At 44.5% G+C, this 22,209-nt stretch overlaps 1 protein-coding gene across 1 annotated transcript in view; it reads right to left on the bottom strand.

Annotated features, from left to right (window-relative positions):
• The window catches only part of SNTB1 (syntrophin beta 1), a 228,459-nt gene that overhangs the window by 26,172 nt on the left and 180,078 nt on the right, over positions 1-22,209 (bottom strand). The window contains exon 4 of the mRNA XM_082721779.1: positions 1,152-1,291. Within this exon, the coding sequence (XP_082577905.1) occupies positions 1,152-1,291 (140 nt within the window). The remainder of the gene's footprint in view (positions 1-1,151; positions 1,292-22,209) is intronic.

Raw genomic sequence — 22,209 nt, 5'->3', positions numbered from 1 at the left:
ATTTCATTTCATTAATATCTGAATGATCTAGGTGTGGTCCCCGACCCTTGCCTCCTTGAAGGCCTCCTCCTCTACTCACCTCTGGGGCCAATAATCGCCTTCTTCGGGTCACCCTAGCTGTTCTCCATAATCACCGTAAGTGGAAGTAAGTGCCATTTTACTCTCCTGTCCCCTCATGTTCTGCCCCTGGGTCTCATTCTGCTCCCTGTGCCCAAGCCATGGCTATATCCCGTGTGGCACAACTCAGTCCCTTCAGAACTGGAGAACCCACCTTGCTTCTATCTCTCTCTCTTGCTTGGGACTGATGCCCCCAAACCTCCATCTGCTATGTTCTCTGTCTGTCGGACCAAACTCCTTCTAGAATCTGTCCCACACAGTAATTCATTCCACAGACATTTTAGGGCCCTATATCGCCAAGCCCAATACCGGGGAGGCCATAAGCGTCATGTTAGCATGCCTGCCTTCTAGGTCAAGAAGGAGAGATAGAGGGGTAATGAAAGCTATGCCCATTATCCTAAAGCACATACGGAAAGAGCCGGCAACAGGAGCCAGGAGCGGTCAACTGCTTGGACCAAGACTCAGATCTGAAGTGCTTTGTGCTCAGAATATAGACCTTCAAAAAGAGGGTGAGCCCATGGTGCATTAAGACAGTATGTCTCATGAACAATAAATAGGCACTGAAGGTCTTATGAAACAGACAGACGCAGCAGCACCACCAACCAGAAGCTGTGGGATCTTGTGCCGAGTAAACCGTAGAAAGCCCAGTCCCGGCACATTCCCGCGTGACAACCTCTGTGCCCCACGTTTGAAGACCCTTGCTTGACCATGCTACCTGAATCTCAAGACGGTGAACAAAGGGGCATAGTTCATCTCAAAGGAACCGGGGAAGGTGACAAGGCGCAGGCCATCTCCCAGATGTCACCGCTCCTTCACTATGGACAAGCATTTTGTTCTGTGGCCCCGTGTGACCCCACGCTGGGCCATAAAGGGTAATTCACCTATCTGGGTAGAAATGTGCGGTTATATTCTGGACGAGTTCTCCGTTCCCAACGCAACAGAAAGCGGGAAGGTAACATGCTGATATACTTGTAATTGACTAGAAGGGTTTCAAACGGAAAAGACATCAGACTCACACACAAGGCCAAGGCTACCTGGTGGCAAGAAGAGGGTACGTGTGAACTGGGCTGAACCAGGCTTCCTTCCTCCGCGGCATGCTGTCATAGATTAGAAGGTCCTTCTCGGTCAGCACCACCAGGGCTGGCTTCCACTGCTTCTCGCTCTCCCCGGGCACCTGGAACAGAAAGCAGGGCGCTGTCAAGTCACAGCCTGAAAGGAGGGGGCACTGGAGAGGAGAAGCTGCCTGCCCCCACTCCCCCAACACCAGTCAGAAGACCCGACCACAGGAGCCTTGTGTTCAGGTCATGAAATAAAAAAAGAAACCATGCTTGATTCCGGAAAAGATGTCTTCTCCAGGGCCCTGGCATGGATCCTCAGTACAGCAAGAAGGAGCCCAGCTGCCGAACATCTGTCACTGTTTCTCACCTGCCAGTCAGCACTGAAATCATTATTTCAGAGTGGGATGCAGATGCTTGGGGGAATAAGTACGCCCAGATGGTTCTCTGGTAGAGTGCATTGTTTTTATTAGGAAACGGTGAGGTTTGAAAGCTTTTGAAGAACTATCCAAAGGCTCCGAAAATGTATTATGGAGGCAAATGTCTGTCTGTCTGGAGAGGTAGGAGACATCACAGCCTTTCATTGACACTGTTTCTGCAACTCAGGCAGCATCTTAAAATTCTTTTAGTTCCACTTGGCACAGAAAACTCCTTAACTCTGGGGGTGAAATGAGCTGGTGGGGATAGGAGAGGATTCAAACGTCTAGTTGGGTGTTTGGAGCAGGTGACCTTTAAGGCCCCTTCCCATTCTGGGAGTCAGGTAGCTCGGTCTTATGAGTCAACCCCCACCCCACCCCGGTATTGATCATCCCAAACTCTGTACATGTTTTTCATCTATGAAAATTCCCTCTTTCCAATGTGAACTCTGAGCCCTGTGATAAGTCTTTATGATCAGTCTGAACACACTCAGTGTGTTAACCTTGTGACTCGAAGCTCAGATCCTATGGCAGAAGCATGAGACTCACATGGGAGCCTGCTAGAAATGCAGAGTCTCAGGCCCATTGCAGACATATTGAATCAAATCTGCATTTTAGCAAGACCTCGGGGTGGCTCATTAAAGATTAAGAATCACTGCTCCAGATGAGGTCAAGGTCGTCTTTGACGCTGGCGATTCAGTGAAGATTCCACCCTTCCACCCTTTCATGACAAACCACAGTCCAAAATCTATTCAAAATTAAGCTAGGCAGCAAGTTGCCTAAGTGATAAAGCTAATTTCTTCTCTTTGTATTCTTATCGTTACTTTTCTTAAGTGCCACAGTGACATCTGTATTGAAGTGGCTTTAAGACAGAACGATCAAAGCCGAGAAGATGGGCAGGATGGCAGAGGGGGGTTGTGGAAGGATCCGTGGTTTTTATGGGCTGCCTGAATCTGGGTCCCTGCTCCATTATTTATTGCCCGGGTAACTCTGGGAGACTTATTATTCTCTGTCCTTCTATTTCTTCACCGATAACGATAGTATCATACACAACAGTGGTTTAGAATGTTGCTTCTGGAGCCGGAATGCCTGAACATAAATCATAGCTCTTTCCAATTTACTAGCGGGGGATCTCGGCCAAGTCAGCTCATCTCTTTGTACCTCAGTTTCTATACCTGTAAAACGGGGAAATAACAGTATGCATATGAGAAGATTGTGGCGAAGGCTGAGTTAAAATGTCTAAAATGCTTCTCACATGCAGAATATGCATACCTCTTAGTAGCGTCTACCTCATAATGCTAGAGGGGAGATTAAATGAGACGGTACACGGGGGTGCCGGGCTAGCTCAGTCAGTAGAGCATGTGACTCAATCTCAAGGTGGCAAATGCAAGCCCCCAGTTGGGTGAGAAGCCTAATTAGAAAGAAAGAAAGAAAGAAAGAAAGAAAGAGAGAGAGAGAAAGAAAGAAAAAAAAAAAAGTAAGTCTATAGTATGCTTAGCATAATATCTGGCAGATGGTAAGGCCCTCAGTGAACCAGAGGGTGGGAAACTGACTCACTGGTTTCTAAACTCATCAAAAGGAATTCTTTGGATATGGCAACAATATGTCAAAGTACAGACTTTCCTTGGAAAAAAACATATAAGGAAAACCAAGAATATCTTTGGTGCTATATAATTTCTACTCATGCTTTTCCCATCCATCCCAAAGTTCTTCCAGGAAGAATCCATAACACAATGACCATGCATCCCTTCCAACAATTTCAATAAAAACTCCCCTTCAGGGGCACCTGAGTGGTTTAGTCAGTTAAGTGCCTGCCTTTAGCTCAGGTCATGATCCCGGGGTCCTGGGATCAAGCCCCACGTTGGGCTCCCTGTTCAGTGGCAAGTCTGCCCCCCTCTCTCTCTCTCTCTTTGCTCCTCTCCCCTGCTTATGCTTTCTTTCATTCCCTCTCTCAAATAAATAAAATCTTAAAAAAAAAAAAAGCCTCCCTTTCTAGAAAGAAGAAACCACTGTAAAGTTATTTATACTAGAATGCGAATGACTAACCTGATTCATTTTTCCCATTAAGCATTTGATACATAATTTTAAAAATCTAGTTTTAGCCTAGTGCTTTTTCCAACAGAACAACAGCATCTTTAAAGAGATAAAAATGAATTGTTACACAGCATCTTTAAAGAGATCAAAATGAATTGTTACAGCAGGTAACTAGACCTCACAAGGTAACCAAGCTATGTTCTCAAGGCATAATATCTGGGTGGGGGGGGGTTGGAATAAAATTTTTCCAGTCTCTTTGTTACACTTAGTAAATTTCTTTTCCAGTTCATTAAATTGGACTGAAAAAGATACAAATGATCCTCCCAAAGTGCCTTTCTTACCTAGTCAGATCTGATCCATTAACTTTGGGATCATTTAAATGTGAACACAACTAAGTATCATTCTTCAGAAACAATTTTAAGTTTGCAAAACAAACCCTAACAGTGAATGCCAAGAGTAAAATGCAGACCTTTCTAATGGTGAAATCACCAGCTCAACCACATGTCAAATAGTATATATAGGTATGAGTAATTCTAAAGCCCTGTAACATTTTTTGTCGTTAAAGAGAGCTTCGTGGATTTGTTACCTGTGCTGTGAGAATACTCAGTCAGCATTTTCCACAGCTTCTGTGTGGAGAGCTTTCATTTTAATACTAGGTGAATGCTCGAAGCTAGAAATCTGCCCATGAGGACAACCGACTTTGCAAGGAGAAAAATGTTATGCTGAAAATGGGGTTTTAATACCATTTTTTTGTGCTCTGTGAGCTTACACTGCAAAGCCTTCCAAGAACACTTTCTTTTTCAGGCTGGAGCATTTGTGCTATTGTTCGGTGACAACTTCCATGACAAATCCCAATTTCCAGGCACCCAAAGATTCTCTAGCATGAATGCAACCATTCTGGGATGTGTCTACATTTTATTAAAACGTGACTCCTGAAACAGAGGTGACAACTTCCATCTCGATCTCACCCACCTGCCGCGGCAGTATCTTAAGAATCGATCGTGCTTCTCATGAAGAAGGCAAAGGAGAAGACACGGAAACACACTGTTCTGAAATGACCCTGAAGCACAACTGGGGTGAGCTGAATGCTGTCCCCTCAGTCCCTTTGGCAGAGCCTGTTTACAAAATGACAAGAAGAAGGTGGGGTGCCTGGGTGGCTCAGTGGGTTAAAGCCTCTGTCTTCAGCTCCGGTCATGATCTCATGGTCCTGGGATCGAGCACCGCATCGGGCTCTCTGCTCAGCGAGGAGCCTGCGTCCCCCCCATCTCTGCCTGCTTGTGATCTTTCTCTGTCAAATAAATGAATAAAATCTTAAAAAAAAGTGATAAGAATAATTTGAGAGAGTGGGAAGAAGTCACTGGTAACAACTGAGGAAAGTAGAAATAAAGGTAGGAAATCAGCACATTTTATCTCTCAAACTTACAAAATGTTACATGTCAATTCTATTTCAATTTTAAAAAAATGAAGGGAGGTAGAATCATTAAATCCTCTATTTGAGACAGGTCTCATACATCATCTACATCAGCAGCTTTCAAACATTTAAAAGTCTTTGATCGCTCTGATCAGATTAAATCACTGGTCAAACAGCAAAATATAAAACAATTGAAAGAGGCTCTATATGAGGTTACAGCCTGGCGGAGATCTGAGACTTCATGTCTTTCTTTGTCCTACCGCCAGCCACACGCCAGCCACACCTCTGAGCGAGCTTCCTAGCAACCACTGGGATACAGCTGGAAAATTTCTGACCTCTTTTCCCTAAAATATCTAGAATCTGCAGATCACTTTTAAAGAGACTGTTGAGCCAAAACCTCTCCCTACCTTTTCTGTGGTTATTTCCAAAAAAAGAATACTACTGCAGTTGCCTAGACAAAGTTGTAATGATACAATCAATAATACATATGGAAAGCTTAGAAAAGTGTCTCGCATACAGTAAGCAAGCAAACCTTTTAAAATAGTAGTTATTCCAAATTCTAAAAGATAGACACCCCTATATTTATAGCAGCATTATTTACAAAAGCCAAGATATGGAAGCAATCGAAGCGTCCATTGCCAGATGAATGGGTCAAGAAGAATATTACTCAGCCATATAGAAGAATGAGATCTTGTCATTTGTGACAACTTGGTTGGACCTAAAGAGTATTATGTAAAATGAAATAAGTCAGACGGAGAAAGACAAATAATGTAAGATTTCACTTATATGTGGAATCTAAAATACAAAACAATGTTAAAAAATACAGAAGCAGACTTAAATATAGACAATAAACCTGTGGTTGTCAGGTGAGGGGGGATGGGAGGATGAGGAAATAGGTAAAGGGGAGTAAAAGATAAAAACTTTGGTTATAAATAAGTCATAGGGATGAAAAGCACAGCACTAGGAAAATAGTCAATAATGTAGTAACTTTCTATGATGACTGACAGTAATGGCACTTACTGTGGTGATAATTTTGTAATATATGTAACTGTCCAATCACTATGCTACATATCTGTAACTAATACAGAATTGTATGTTGTCGACTATACATTAATTTAGAAGAAAATGCTAGATATTCTACTACCACATCAAAGTAGGAGTAAGTGATCAAACAAAGGATCTGAATAAACGTGGGCATGAATCCTTGCCTTTCTGGGTCTAATGTCCTCCTTGGCCAAAGAATGGGGTAAGACAGGGGCGCCTGGGGGAGGGGGCTGTCAGTTAAGTGTCCAACTCTGGGTTTTGGCTCAGGAAGTGATTTCAGGGTCCTGAGATCGAGCCCCGAGTCAGACCAAGCTCAGCGCGGAGTCTGTTTAAGACTCTCTCTACCTCTCTCTATGTGCCTCCCACCCCCCCCCACCAAAATAAATAAATAAATCTTAAAAAAAAAAAAAGGGTAAGACAAAGTTATTGCGGACAGCCTTCCAACTTGAAAGTCAGACCGTCTTTTTCAGTTTAAAACGCCCCGCTCCCAGGATTGGACTGCTTTATAAGACTCTTGCTTTATTATCTCTTCTTTGTTCTGTGGACTCTGTTTACAGGGCAAAAACCCCAATGTATGCATTCTTTTCCCCCCACCCAGGCCAACCCACTCTTCCTAACACTGCGATTTTCTGCCTTCTACTTGAGCACAGGGCGGAGGTACAGCTCCGAGCCTTTGGAGCCAAACCACAACGTCTTGGAAATCTGGCTTTGTCACTGCTCAGCTAAAGGATCTGAAGAGATTTCTTAACTGCTGTAAGCACTTGTTCACCGATGGGTAACACACCTGAAACGGCCTCCTGTGCATGTATTATGAGGATTAAATGAGACCGTGTATACAAAGTCTCCCATATGGCAGACACTGGAGGTGCTCAACTATCCCCATCACACGGCTCCCGTGCACGCTTGCTTCCAGCTCCCCGGCTCCGGGAGGAAGGTCTGGATGCGAGGCGAGTAGCTAATGGCAGAATCAAAAAAAGTTCACGGAGAAAGAAGGTCAATCGCAGCTTGGGTTTGGGAGCTCACGGCTATCTCGGCAACTTTTTAATTTAAATCTTTTCACCTCCGATGGCGAGGAATGTAGCACAAAGGATGAGATAGCAGGGTAATAATAATGAGCGGTTATCAACTTCCAAATGCTTTACAAACAGGAGATAATTAATCTTGCACCAGCTCTCCGAGAGGCCGATGGAGACCCCCTCCCCTTTACCGAAGGGAGAGGAACACGTCTCAGAGTGGCCACGGGAACACAGGGCAACACGCGAACAGGCCGCGGTCTGCAGCCCTCTTCTAGCTGGTCCCCAACATCCCTGGGACCCAGCGGTTGGGAGCCAGGGGGGACCTCCACACCGGGATGCGGAGCCGAGTGGGAAGGAAGAGAGGGCAGAGAACAGGAGCAGGAGCGGGAGCAGCCAGCAGGCTCGGAAACGGGGCTCTGTGGGCGCCTCAGCTCCGCTGGCCTCACTACTGGGTTTGCTTCTCTCTTCTCGCCCAGCTCCCAAACTGTTGGCACCTGGACCACAGGCTGAATCCACAGACGGATGACATTGGGGGGGCACATGGGATGAATGCGTCCAGTTCACTAGATGTCAAGACAATGCTGAAAAATGTTAGAGCAAGCAGAATGCAAATAAGGAAAAGAAAACACGGTTTGGCTGTGGGACGTTTCAGGAGGGTATCATTTTTGCATGTCAGCGTTCCCAACAGCAGCACTCCCCGATTTCCAACATGCTTCCTCCTGCCAAATTCTGAAACTGGCTCTGCAATTCTGTAAGCTGTCTGCAGTAAAGCCCCAGATTCAGGGTTCGTAAGTAGGACTTGCACTAGAGTCAATGTACGAATGAGCACAGCAGGATCGTAGATAAGTCACTCCCGGGGGGCGGGGACAGGACCACGCTCCCTCTCAAGGCTCTAGAAGGAAGAATTCTCCCCTGCCTCTCCCAGCTTCTGGTCGCCACTGGTGTTCCTCGAAGCTGTGTCAGTCCCATCTCTGTTTCCATTGTCACATAGACCTTCTGTGTCTTCTCGTGAGCTTCTCATCAAGACACCTGCCACTGGATTCAGAACCTCCTCCCCCCCAATTCCAGCATGAACTCAACTAATTAGATCAGCAAAGACCCTATTTCCAAGTCAGGTCACATGCTGAGGTCCCGAGTGGACAAGAATTGGGAAGGGGCGGGTAAAGCCAAGACATTAATCCTAAGACAACAGCAAGAACCCACAACATTTTCAGTTAGTTTTCCAGTTCTCTCTTGGAACATCTGGCAACATGGAGTATGTTTTTTGAAAGTTATCTTGTCTACTGAATACGCAGAAGGTCAGATGCTAATGTACGCTAACAGGAGCCTTTGATGGCTCTGTTAAAAGTAATGCTTTGGTCCCCGGGATTTCACAATGAAGCCAACCTAAGGGCAGATGGCACATATCCAAGGAGATGAGTGCAGAGCCTGGGTTTTATATCTTCTTTCGTCATACAGCATCATGGAAAGAGGAGACAGAGGCACAGAGCACATCAACCACGTGAATCTGGCCTTTCCACTGTTCTGTCTCATTTTGCTTACTGCTAATGAGACGGATGTATTCTAAGATATGTTCCAGGAAGTGATTCCGAGGTCTCTTCTTGCTTCCTAAAGACTGCTGGACTCTACTCAGGTGACTCTGTATCTCTGTCACTCCCAGCTCAGGCTACGCACAATCATTTCGGACTAACAAGTTGGAAGAACCAGACCAGCCACCCAAGCCGCTGTCTTGTTAAGTTGGGTCTGATTTCCTACCCTACACTCTTCTCTGCCTTTTGAAAAGCAGAAAGACAACCTTACCGGAGAATCCAACCACAGGAAGGGGGAGAGGAGCTCTCTGCCACCCTCCTTTTGCCCATTGTCTCTCTTAGTCTAATTAACTTCCCCTCTAAGGAAAGAGGGGCTGTGACTCTAATTGTTTGGATCTAGACCTGTCATGGGGTCTTTTTTTTTTTTTAACAGCGGGCATTGTCATCTTCATCACAAGTGAGTGACTGTGGTCACTACCCACTCACTGCACATCATCATATTTGCATGACGGGAACACATGCTGGACTGGTCCTAGGACAGATTGTTCTTTTTGGTCCACACCGTTCACTCACTTCAATACCCAAGCATCCTAGATTCAAAAGAGGCCACAGGAGGAAAGACACATCACTTCAGCCATGTTCTACAGGATGCAGCGTTTACCTGAGCTTGGTATTAATTAGGGTTTATTGGGCACTTGCTTAGCTACTAATAAATATGGGGTTTTCTTTTCTTGTTTCTCATTAGTACATCATTCCCTCTCACTCTCAGCTGGGAATCCCAGAAAGGAGAACGGGTGTGTGGTCACACTACCTAAATTCTACTCTGAACCACCTAACACTCCGCATTCTGGAAGAAAATCTGGCCATGAACTTGGATGCTCCAAACTGGATTCTGCTGTGTGTTCCCTTGTCATGCCCATTTTGAATAATTCTGCCTTTTTTTTTTTTTTCTCCCCTGCCCACATTAGTTTTTATCACTAGACAGTTGATTCTCTCCTTCCTTCCAGAGATACTCTGGCTTCGTGGCCATTAGCTGTTTTCACCTCCCTCACCCAGCTTCTTGAATCTTGACTTGCCCGACCTGTCAATTCCTTCTCTCCTTAGGGAGCCCCAACTCCTGGGAGCCTATCTCACCAACCATTCCATTTAGAGTCAGAATATATTTGCCTCTCCACTCGGTGTCTTGGCTCAACTGGGAACAACCCGAGTTTCCCCCCAGGACCTGGCAACTTCCTTTGGACACGTCCAAACACCAGCTGTTCGAAGTGGAGACCGCTGCTGCTACGAAAATGAATTCCTTACACGGCTTCGTATGGGTTTGTTCTTTGAAACTTGTAAACATTCCCTTTCGTCTTGTTTACTTGTGTGCTCAGCTCAACCTTTTCTGAGGGAAGTCCAAAAGTAAATTTCAACGCTGTGCCCTGCCTGAATTATACAATACTGTAATTGAGCAGTGTCGGAATTGTTTGAGATTTGCTCTATCTTCGCACCTCAAGAGTAGAAGTAAGTTAGAAGGGGCACTTAGGAGAGAAAGGTTTAGAGAGAACGTGACATGTTGGATTCTGAGCCTTTCAATCTGATGGTTTCAAAATCTACATCGCAGGAAGATAATTCTTTTATTAAGGGTGGCTAGACTAAAGGGGTAAACGTGTATTAAGAACCGGCCGTGTGCTGTGGGTTACATGGTGTCCCTCTCGCCTCCAAATTCAGATGTCGAAGCCCGAACCCCCAAAACCACCGAATGTGACCATTTTGGGAAAGATGGTCATTGCAGATGTAGTTCATTAAGACGAAGTCATACTGGAAGACAACAGACCCTAAACCAATATGGCTGATGTGCTGATAAGAGGGGAAATGTGGACTTGGGGAGAACGTCATGTGAACATGAAGACAGTAGTGATCAAGCCCCAGGATGCCAAAGCTGGCCAGCAGGGAGGAGACAGGCATGGAGCGGATACTCCCTCACAGCCCTCAGGAGCAAGGAAGCCTGCCAGTGCCCGACTGGTGAGTTGCTGGCATCCGGAACCTCGAGACAATCCATTGGTGTCGTCTGATTGCTGAAGCTCCTTATGGTGGCCTTAGGAAACAATACAAGCCGCGCTCAGCTTCCCCTCCCTCAGTCCCTTCGACACCTGGAGGCGTGCATTATTATCTGTGTTTTACAGAAGGAGAAACTGTGGCTCAGAGAGGTCCCAAGGTCCCACACTAGCCGAAGTTACGCAATGATAGTTACAAAGCCACTTACGTGTCTTCCTGACTTCAAAACTGTGATATTTTCAGATCACAAAGCTGCCTCTCAGAAGAAAGGAAAAGGGGGGTGATGTGGGGACGGGAGGAAAAGGCAGGAGGGAAGAAGACCAGCTGGGAACTCGGCTGGAGTGTCTCCCATGGACTGGGGTGCACGGGGTCCAGCTCTGTGCAACTCGGCAACACACTCCTCCTTCCTTCTTTCCCCCCTCCTGGCACACGGGGCTCCACTCCGGCCAGACGTCGGCTCAGCACAAGTTCCTCTGAGTAATCAAAGCTCTTTATTCCCCAAGTCTCACATCTGATTAAAGTAATTCAAGACTAAGTTGTAAATGACTCATAACCCTTAATACGTCTTTCCACTGAGGGATATTTCTATTTATAATGAGTAGCTGGGACAAAATTAGTCTCCCATGTTTATTCTTCATTGCACAATTGAATGGCTAGTCAATGAACCATGTCTGTTTTCTAAAGGCAGTGAAATATTCTATTATACTATAAATTTAATTTGCATGTTTTTGTTATTTTAGCACACCTTATTCTTTGCTGGTGGTGTTCACTCTGGTACAAACGTCTGCCAGTTTTAAGTCCAAATTAATGAGCTGTGCAGTTCTCAATCAACCAAGTATCCTATGTTCAGCAACACAGAACAGAGCACAGTAGGCTATGAAATTTGGATATCTGTAGCTACCATACATTCCTAGATATTTAAATCACTAGGAAGTTAAGCAGTTCCTGGCCCTTCTAGCTCCTGGCTGAGAAAATTCCAGATTCAAAGTACATGCTTTCAGCAATGTTATAGTGGCTGTATTAACCATAGAATCTTCTAGACAAGGAGTCACAAATTTAGAGACTACAGAGAACCAGATGTAAAAAAAAAAAAAGAAAAGAAAATAAAAGGAAAGAAAAAAGACAACCCACACCCCATTTATGGTGGAGATTCTTTTTAGCATTGGCCAATCATTCATTACCAGGGAAGGCAGTAGACACAGTATTGCCAAAAGAAGCATTTCAAGAGAGTTTGTATTTTTTAATGTGAATTCTCCCTAGTTTTAGAAGTTCATATATGAGTTTCCTATTGCTGCTCTAAGAAATCACCATAAAAACAGTGGTATTTATTCTCTTATAGTTGTGGAAATTTTAAGTCCTAAAATCAAGGTGTTGGCAGGTCTGCTACTTCTGGAGGCTCTAAGGGATAATCCATTTCCTTGTCATTTCCAACCTCTAGAAGCTTCCCTAATTCCTTTGGTGCATGACTCCACATCAATCTGCCTTTTCATCCTTTGCTTCCATCACCTACCCTTGACTCTGACCTTCCCTCCTTCCTCATTGAAGGACCCATGTGACCAAACTGCCCCTCCCTCTGGGACAACCCGAAATAATTTCACCATCTTGAGATCCTTAATTACATCTGCAAAGTCCTTCTTCCTATGTAAGACAATGTATCTATAGGTTTTGAGGATTAGGATGCCAACATCTCTGGGGAAGCATTATTCTGCTTATCAGTTGGCAACTAATTCAAATTAGAAGAACAGTAATATGAAGTGAAGTCGTAGGAAGCCCGGCACTTCTTTAAAAATCTCCAGCATGTCCTCTTCCCTCCATCCCACCGCCAAAATGGGTAAATGGAGAAAACAAGATAAACAGACTCTAGGCAGCCGTAAAAATTGGGTTATGTGTGAGGCACCTGAGTGGCTCAGAGGATTAAGCCTCTGCCTTCGGCTCAGGTCATGATCTCAGGGTCCTGGGATCGAGCCCCGCATCGGGCTCCCTGCTCAGTGGGGAGCCAGCTTCCCCCCACTCCCCGCCTGCCTCTCTGCCTACTTGTGATCTCTGTCAAATAAATAAATAAAAATAAAATTTAAAAAATTGGGTAATGTGCACCTGGAGGTTCATTATTGGTTTTTTTCTTTTTAAATGAAAAAAAGTTCCTTTAATAAAAATTAAAATAACTAAATAATATGGGGACTGAGAAAATACCCCTGCAAGGCAGCCAGGCATGGCCCACGGACTGCCAACCTGCTGTTAAGTAAAGACACCTACTTGAGAAATACACAATGCACAGGTGCACAATCCTGGCAAACAGATTTGCAGAACTCACAGGCAGGGTTCCCCCGAGTGCCTTGCGTTCCTCAAGGGCCCCCAACAGTCCACTGAAGTACAAGTGTGATCTGAATTATCTGAAGGCTGAGGTATAACAGGTGTATAAGCTGTTGAGACAGATTGGCTAAGAGCAGCCTCCATCCTCAAAATCTGTGTGTGTGTGTGTGTACGCGTGCGCACGCGTGTGTTTATTCATCGTGGCCGAGCTCGTGGCTCCCTTGAAGAAGTACCTCCTCTGTCTCTACATGAAAATGGATACCAAAAAAAGTCGCCATCTAGTGCAGGGGATCAAGGGAAGGGTCCGGGAAAGATGTAAGTTAGCGATCTTGCAAAACTGAAGTTTATTGGAGAAATTCCTATACAGCGGCCTCAAGATCTGGGGATTCTCCAAAATAATCCTCTGGCCCTAACATGCTACCGATTTCTGCCCCTTACTCATTCCTTCTAACTTTTAAAAACACTGCCTCCGGAAATTCTCATCTTGGGTGGGATGACTGTCCCTATGGGCTCTTGGTTCTGTATTTTTGCGAGGTGTCCATGGTACGTGCCTAATGCCTGGGATCTAGGGGGTGTTCAACAGACTCCAGCTGAACTCTGACGGACGGAAGTCATACCCAGATAATGGGAAACCGTCACCATCCAGTCCTGTTTAAAGAGCCCAGGCGTCCGTGACCTCTGTGTCTCTCATGGGCTTTCTTCAACCAGCCAGGGCTCCAATTCCCTGTTTCTTTCACAAGGAGTGAGCTGTCCAGACTCAGCTTCCAGAAATGGATGAAAAGCTGCTTCTAATCTGTGACCCTCACAGATAATTAAATTAGACTCTTCTCAGTCTGGGGAAAGCTATTTTATATTTTCATTAACTCCAAAGGGCCTTTTCAATTACAGACCCTGTTTGGTAAACAAGTTATCTTTGACTAACAGCCTTTCCTTCTCTAACACCCAGGAAACATGCCCTTTACAGGGATGCTGATGTGCAGCAGAAATTCGTAATTTGGTAAAAAGTTATCTTTTGAAAGGCAGTTGACATTATCATTAAATCCGAAAGGAGCGAGTTCTTAAAAAAAAAAAGTCTCTCCTTCAGTATCTTGTTTTGTTCTCACTGGGTGTGTCTGTGGAGAATTTTATTTCTCCTTCAAAGGAGAAAGGAAGGGTGCTTTGAAGGAGGAAAACTATTAAAATGTAGGGAGTATCTAGCTTCTCAACACCATGTCAGCATTTTCTGAAGTCATGCCGTGGTCTTACGGCTCTCCAGTAATGTCAGCCACCATAACACTATTTACCGTATGAAAGAAATACCAACATGTTCGCTTCCAGTTGGCAGATTTTTAAAACTAAACAAACAGAAGCAAAAAATAATTCATTTCTTAGAGATAGCTCAACATTCGCATGACCAAGATCCCAGTGACAACTTCCAAAGTCCACTTATCCTACTTTTAGTTTAAATGCCTTCATAAAACCTGCCCCAACTAGGAAGATTCTTTTCCCCCGCACCCCCTCTGACCTCCTGGAAGCAAAGATGCAATGTAGTATTAAGACCATAAATCTTGCTGTCAGACAGTTCTGGTCTGCAAGTCAGCTCAGCTATCTGCAGTGTGATCTTGAATGAGTTACTTATCTCCTCCACGCTTCAATTTCCTCATCTGTAAAATGGGGGTAATAAAAGTCCCTCTCCCGTAAGACCATTAGGAAGATGGAATCACATAATGTGTATAAATGGCTTATAGTACAGTGCCCAGCAAAGATCAAGTTTTCAAAAACGAGTGTTTCTCGAAATCTGGTCTACAGATAACTTGCATGGAATCAGCGAGGCTGCGAGTTACACATTCTGATGTCTGCACCTTCCAAGACCCAATTATTCAAAAGTGCTAGGGTTTGAAAAAAGAAAAGGCAGAAGGGGCGGGGGGAAGTGCTAGAGGTAGTATCAGGAACTTGCACTTACAGCAAAGGCCCTGGATAAGTCTGGTGTGTGCGACTCTTCGAGAACACCTACAATGAATGTTAATTACGGTCACCATGATTATAATGTATATAGAACTCATTTTCCAAAGACCAGTCCCCTCGGATTCCCTGCCTCTATATCACTGAGGCACTTGGTGGAAAGACCAATTCTTGAACCCCAAATCCGCTGAATGCTGGTATCTAGGATTGAAACTACACATCTCTGTTTCTGCGACTTCTCTGGAGACTGTGATACACAGCCTGCTTTGGGATTCCCTGGCTCATATAACTCATTGTGATACCGGCTCTTAGTCCTTCATTTTTTTAACCATTTAGCCAGTGTCCATGATGCTATGAAAATGCCTGTTGTTAAAATCAGCTGACCTGTGGGGCGCCTGGGGGGCTCAGTTGGTTAAGCAACTGCCTTTGGCTCAGGTCATGATACTGGAGTCCCAGGATCGAGTCCTACGTCAGACTCCCTGCTCAGCGGGGAGTCTGCTTCTCCAGCTGACTTCTCTCCTCTCGTGTGCTCTCTCTCTCTCTCAAATAAGTCAATAAAATCTTTTTTAAAAAATCAGCTGATCTGAATAGAGGTGTATCTGCCCGAGTATACCTCTGAGCGACCATGGGCTCTTAGAAGAGGAACCCCTCCCTATTTCTTCCTAATGTGACATCCATGAACATATGATTCCTGCATAGTTTTTCCAAACCCTAGTCATTTAGGTACCATTTTCATGATTTTTGTTGACTTCACTTATACCATTAATGGGATTCACCACTAGCCGCTTACCCAGTATCTATTTTCTTCTTCTTTTAAGTAAAAGGACTCCAAGATTATTAGAAGTGACAATATGTCCAGTTACAAAATTCTATTTCCCAGATCCCAATTATACTTCCTGTCCCCCTATCCAACAATCCCAACACTGACGTCTTCTGTCTTCACCCAGTAGGCTTGTTTCTATATCCAACCTGACACTCATTGGGTTGGACCATATGCACAGACACATCCCTCACGCCTCTTTCAAGTCCATTGGCATGCTCTTTGTAGCCGTCCAACGAGAGATGATATAAATGTTATTTCTGAGCAGTAAAGTAACTGTGAAAACAGAGTGACGTGTTCTCCCTCCTCTTTCCAGCCTTGCATTCTCTTCCTCAGATTGCCTTTCTGCAACACACAACCTATTTGTGGCCGACATGTCCCCTTCTGGAGTAAAAGAACCACAAGGAAAATTCCAAGGGCATTCGAACATTCTATGGAAGCCCAACAGCAGCAAACGAGACATAAGAAGGCAGTGAATGTAGTACCATGTCAGTATGGAGATCGTTCAAGGCATAAACATTTTTCTGGATGATCTTGGACCTCTCCAAAGACTTATAATTACAAGTTTCATACAAAATTACCTTTATACTATTTAAATAGTAGATCCAACTTCAGATTTATAAAACTGTAAATGAAGTACACTGTTAAGAATCTAAAAAACAGGGTGCTGGATGGCTCAATCGTTAAGTATCTGCCTTCAGCTCAGGTCATAATCCTGGGATCAGCCCTGCATCAGACTCCCTGCTCAAACTGTAAATGCAGTACACTATTAAGAACCTAAAAAATGGGGTGGCTGGGTGGCTCAATCATTAAGCACCTGCCTTTGGCTCAGGTCATGATCCCAGAGTCCTGAGATCAAGACCCGCATGGGGCTCCCTGCTCAGTGGGAAGCCTGCTTCTCCGTCTCCCACTCCCCCTACTTGTTTTCCCTCTCTCTCTCTGTGTCTCTCTCTGTCAAACAAATAAATAAAATAAACAAATAAATAAAAAAAAACTAAACTAAACTAGAAAACGTGGTTTTCTGAATAAAGAACACTTTGTCATTTTTTTTTCCTGTCCGGCTTTCCAAACACATTCATTGATTCAATAAACATTTTTTTAAAAAGACTTTGTTTATTGAGAGACAGAGCAAGCAGGGGGAGCAGCAGGCAGAAGGAGAAGCAGGCTCCCCACTGAGCAAGGAACCCGATGTGGGACTCTATTCCAGGACCCTGGGATCATGACCTGAACCGAAGGCAGATGCTCAACCCAGATGTCCCTCAGTGAACATTTCTATAGCATATAGGTGTGCTGGGTCCTCTGCTCAGTGCCTCGCTGCCACCGAAAGGAGGTATAAGGCAGACAAGCCAGGAAAGAGCAAATAAGCAGAAATATAAAAAAGTAACTGAGGCAAGTGTTACAAAGAAACAAACAGGCTAATATGATTTGAATACGCTATAAAGTGTAACAGAAATTTTCTCTTAGGAACAGTTCAGTTGCTGTCCTCTGACAGTTCAATGCTCTAGCTCTGTGGAGAATTTCTCTAAATCTAAATTTTGGCTTCCGTGATATTAATCATCCATTAGTGTCACTTGCAAAAGTACTAAAGATTTCTTTCATGTTTCCAAAATAGGGATAAACACTTTTAAAAGGACTATCTTTACTTTGATTTAATAATCTATAGTCTTTGAGGGTATTTACACAGCAAGTCTGAAGTCGACCAAGTATTTTTAAGATATGAAATCTACAAAATATTATGGTAACTCTTATAATAATAGATGGTTATCCATCCATTCATTCAATTACGTAAGGAGTCCTTACCAAATTTCTACTACAAGCCAAGCCCTGGGCCAGGCTTCAGGGACTAAACAATGAGTACGACTTCACCCTTACATCTAAGGGGATCATCATCTCAGGAACACAAGCAGGAGGAGACCCGAAGGGCTGGAAGAAGAAACGTTCAGTGTGTTCCAAGTAGGAAGACACTGGTCCTGCCTCATAAGATGAGGGTTAGAATGGAAGAGAAGTCATCTATTCTGAAGCGACAGCTGGGACTCTTCTAGACACAGAAGAGGAGGAGGAAGGTCCAAGAGTACAGTTAGTGGTGTAGGGAAAGCTTCGGAAGAGAAATAATGTATCCAGAGAATGGTCGCCAGTTCTACGGGGCAGGCATGTTTGTTGAAGAGGAGAAGAGATGACACAGGAAAGACAGCAGCAATCTGAGGGGTTACAAAACCACTAAGGTTTTTTTTACAAAACATGACTTAACTTCCCCAAACCCACATGTTCTGTGCTTTCAACATACTCTTGGTGCAGGGTCTCGCCTTTTAAGCCAGGCAGTGTTGCGGTGAGTGAGTAGGTCCTTGGGATAGTTTTGGTGAGAGTTGTCTCTCTTGAACCTGGAGCACAAAGACCGCACCAATGGTGGAACCAGGCACCATCAATAACGCCTGCTCCCCTGCAGTGTGGAACCCCCTCATCAGAACCCTTTTGGCAGCTCCATTACCTCAACAAGTTGAGATTCTGTGCCCTGGTTATACCGGACACGTGACTAGGAACCACCCTAAACCTTTCTCATAACACAGCCATGAATTCGTGCCTCATACAGGGTTGGGCGCCATGAAACTATCTGAGCCCTTGGTTTTTTTGGCCACGTGGGGTGGCGGAAGCAGAAGATGGGCAGAAGAAAGGCGGGGAAGGCATCTGGCTAGCCACCTGATTGGTGATGCTGGCTGAGAGGCCAGCCCTGTAGCAAGATCTAATCTACATCATTTTGACTCCTCTCCCCTCTCCTCCTGCACCCCTCACTCCCTCTGTATGCCTTGCTCAACTGGAAGCAGGAATCCCTTAGGACATCTTGCCGAGGCAGAGTCAGGGAGCTGGCTCTCTATCTCTTGAGCTCCTTTCAGGGGACACTTGCAGAGCTTAGCCAGTGCTTCCCACTCAGGCAACACCCTGGACTTCTGCATGTACCCCAACTGCGTAGCTCATTCCATTTCGCTTTTCTTGGTATCGTAAATAATTTTTATAGACTGGACCTAGCGCTACCCCTCAAATGAAGCCCTACTGCCTGACTCAGCCTTATTCCTACTAGAATGAGCTACATGTTTTCATTTAGCTCTTCTCCTTCAGCCCCAACTTCCTTCTGTGGTACCACCCCTGTTTTACTGAATGAGCATTCCAACACTGCGGCAGAAGGAGTTTCCTTTGTGAGAATTTATTTGAGTTTTAATTTAAACATACAGTAAACTATCTCCACGGTGGTTCCTGAGTATGTATTTAGGCAACAGACTCTACAGTTTCTTACCACATTAGTCTAGTTAAGTTGCTATAATAATAATAATAATAATAATAATAATAATAATAATACTTTTTTTAGTATTTACCAAACACCAGGCATTACTTTATAAGCATATCTCATTTAACCTTAGAACAATCCTGTGAGGTATACAATTACCATCCTCGTTATAAAATTAGGCAAGCTGTTGCTCAGAGATCTCGAATCCCATACCCAGTTTATACAACTCTACTTTATTGTTTATTGTGACACAATATTCTGTGGTTTATTATTGATGGACACACAAAGGATGCCTGACCCCAACACTTAACAGTGCCTAGCATATAAGAGACGCTCGCTATGGTCTATAGAAGGCCAAGTGGTAACAGGAAAATCCCTCCCTGAGGAAGAGGACCACAGTTACAGAATAGCTTTCCTCTACGTTTTACTCCCACTGGAAGAAGAGGACCAGAAATACCTACTTCTGTTGGGTAATTGGTCAAGGCCAGATCACTGGAATCTACGCTAGCTTCAGAGGCAAACGCCCTGTGTTTAGAAGGGTCTCACACTTGGTTTAATGCCTTTTATTGCTGTCCTGGGATTCTTAATACCTTTTTTTAAAGATTTTATTTATTTATTTGATAGACAGAGATCACAAGTAGGCAGAGAGGCATGCAGAGAGAGAGAGAGAGAGGAGGAAGCAGGCTCTCCGCTGAGCAGAGAGCCCAATACAGGGCTCGATCCCAGGACCCTGAGATCATGACCTGAGCTGAATGAAGGCAGAGGCTTAACCCACTGAGCCACCCAGGGGCCCCGAGATTCTTAATTTTTTTGAACAAGGGGCCCCACATTTTTACTTTGCAGTAGGTCTCAGAAATCATGTAGCCAGTCCTAACGACTCTGTAAGCTCCATAAACACAGACACTATTTTGTTTACTGTTATATCCCCGACACCCGGGACATGTTGGGTGTAGAGCAGGTGATCTGCGTGTGTTTGTTCATACAGTAGTTCTTCCTTATTTGTGGTTCCAGTTGCCTGAGTCAACTGCAGTCCAGAAGCAGATGGTCCTCCTTCTGAAGTATCATCACGAGGTCATACAATAGCCTAACTCTGTTTCGTGATGTCCCCATCACTCCGCCCACTTCACCTCATCACACGGGTGTTTTATCATCTCGCATCAGAAGAAGAGGGATATAGTATCATATGATAGGGGTACGGGGCAATAAGATATTTTGAGAGAAAGAAACCACATTCACGGAACTTTTGTTATAGTACAGTGTTGTAATTGTTCTACTTTGTTCTTAGTTGTTATTAATCTCTTACCGTGCCTAATTTTTAAATTAAATGTTACCATATAGATATTTATAGGAAAAAACAAAGTTTATATAGCGTTTGGTACTATCTGTAGTTTCAGACATCTAGTGAGGGGAGGGGGATCACATCCCATGGATGATGGGAGGAGCTACAATGTATATTTGTGTGTGTGTGTGTATTGTTGGCTTAATGAAAGATTAACTTGAAGAAGAAGCCAATGACTTACTCAAGAGACTCTAAATTTTTGGCAAGAAGCTCAAATTAGATTGAAGGCAGGAGAGTCTAGAATGTTCAGGAAACCACAAAAGAGCCCTTGGCTATTACCAAGACTACTAGACAAGGGGGCACTGGTCTCAAAGGGAGTGACCTAAGGAGGTAGATACTTGTAGACTTCACAGACAGGGTTAGGACTCTACCAAATGGTTGAGACTGCCATCACTGCTGTAAGCATACCTGTGCTCTATTGTGTTTTTGTAATAGTGTGTATGTCTTCAACCAGACAGTGAATCACTCGTTTGTCTGTTTGCTCTCTGTTCCATTTCTTGCTCTCCTCCAGTGAGATGGTTAGTTTCATGTGTCAATGTGGCTGGGTTATGCTATCCACTTACTCGATTAAACACTAATCAAGGTATTGCTGGGAACGTATGTGTAGATGTGACTTATATCTATAATCAGTTGTTTATATTATACTCCATGGTCGGTCCTCTGAAGTCCCTCTGATGCTCAGAACATCGCGGGGCATACTCTGCCTGCCCCTCCATCTGGACCCAAACTTATTCTCCCCAACACACCCAGAACCACCTAGAATCACACCCGGGGGCTCCAGCATGTCCTGCTTCCCTTCCTGGGAAATCCTACACTACACCCACTTGGACTATGCCCTGGGCCATGAGCATTTCCCATGATAGATTTTTTTTTTTTTAAAGGAGATTATCCTAGATAATCTGAGGACCCCATCTAATCAGTCCGAAAGTCTTATCAGCAAAACTGAAATTTCTTTGAGGAAAAAGAGGTTCACCTGTGGAAGACAGCTTCGGGTCCACCCATAAGTCCTCTAAGTCTCTCAGTGTCCAGCCTGTCCTTCTCAACAGTCTACCCTATTGATTTCAGATCCGCCAACGCCCACAATCACACAAGCCAATTCCTTGAACTGAATCAATCTCTCTTTCTGTCTCTTTCTCTGGCTTCAGAAACGTAGGTAAACACCTGTGCTCCCTGACACTCAAAAGTCATCTGGAAAGTAGTATTTACCTTGAATGTAATAAAAATCAGTCTACGATGTATTACTCAGGGTCCAGTCAAGAAAACAGAGCACTGTCTGGTAGTCCAGAGGACAGATTCTATGGAGCTGGTTACAAAGTCTTTGGAACAGCTGAAAAGTCAAAAAGTCAAAGTCAAGATCCTGGAATGAAGGATCAACCCTAGGCCAGCCAAGGCTTGAAGCTCTTCCCATGGTACAGCGAACAGGACGGAGAAAGGGTAGTAACAAGAGAATAGCTCAGGAGGGGGAGCTTTTGAGGACCAGAAAAGGAAACAGAACCATGGTGGGATGACAGGGAGCTGGCCCATGGAAGAAGGGACTGTCAGGAAGAAGCTAGAATGAGACGAGGCATAGCTGCTCTAGGAGATGGTCCTCCAAGCAGAGAGAGGGAAGAAATACCTCAGCTCCTCCATGCTCCTGCCCTCCAATTTCTACCTGTGCCTCACACTGGCCTAAGTTAAGTAGGTAACAGTATCTACTTCACAGGATAACTGAAAATCAAATGAAGTATCATACGAAAAGGAGCAAGCATGATTAAGTATTACACGGAGTGTTAACAGGAGGAGTACATGAGGTCAAACGTTATCAACTATGGTTCCTCTGCCGGCCTTGCAGGACTCATCAGATAGGAAATGACATCACTGTCC

The sequence above is a fragment of the Mustela nivalis genome (assembly GCF_964662115.1).
Source record: "Mustela nivalis genome assembly, chromosome: 2".
Lineage (NCBI taxonomy): Eukaryota > Metazoa > Chordata > Mammalia > Carnivora > Mustelidae > Mustela > Mustela nivalis.
This window is presented reverse-complemented; position numbering and strand designations above follow the sequence as displayed.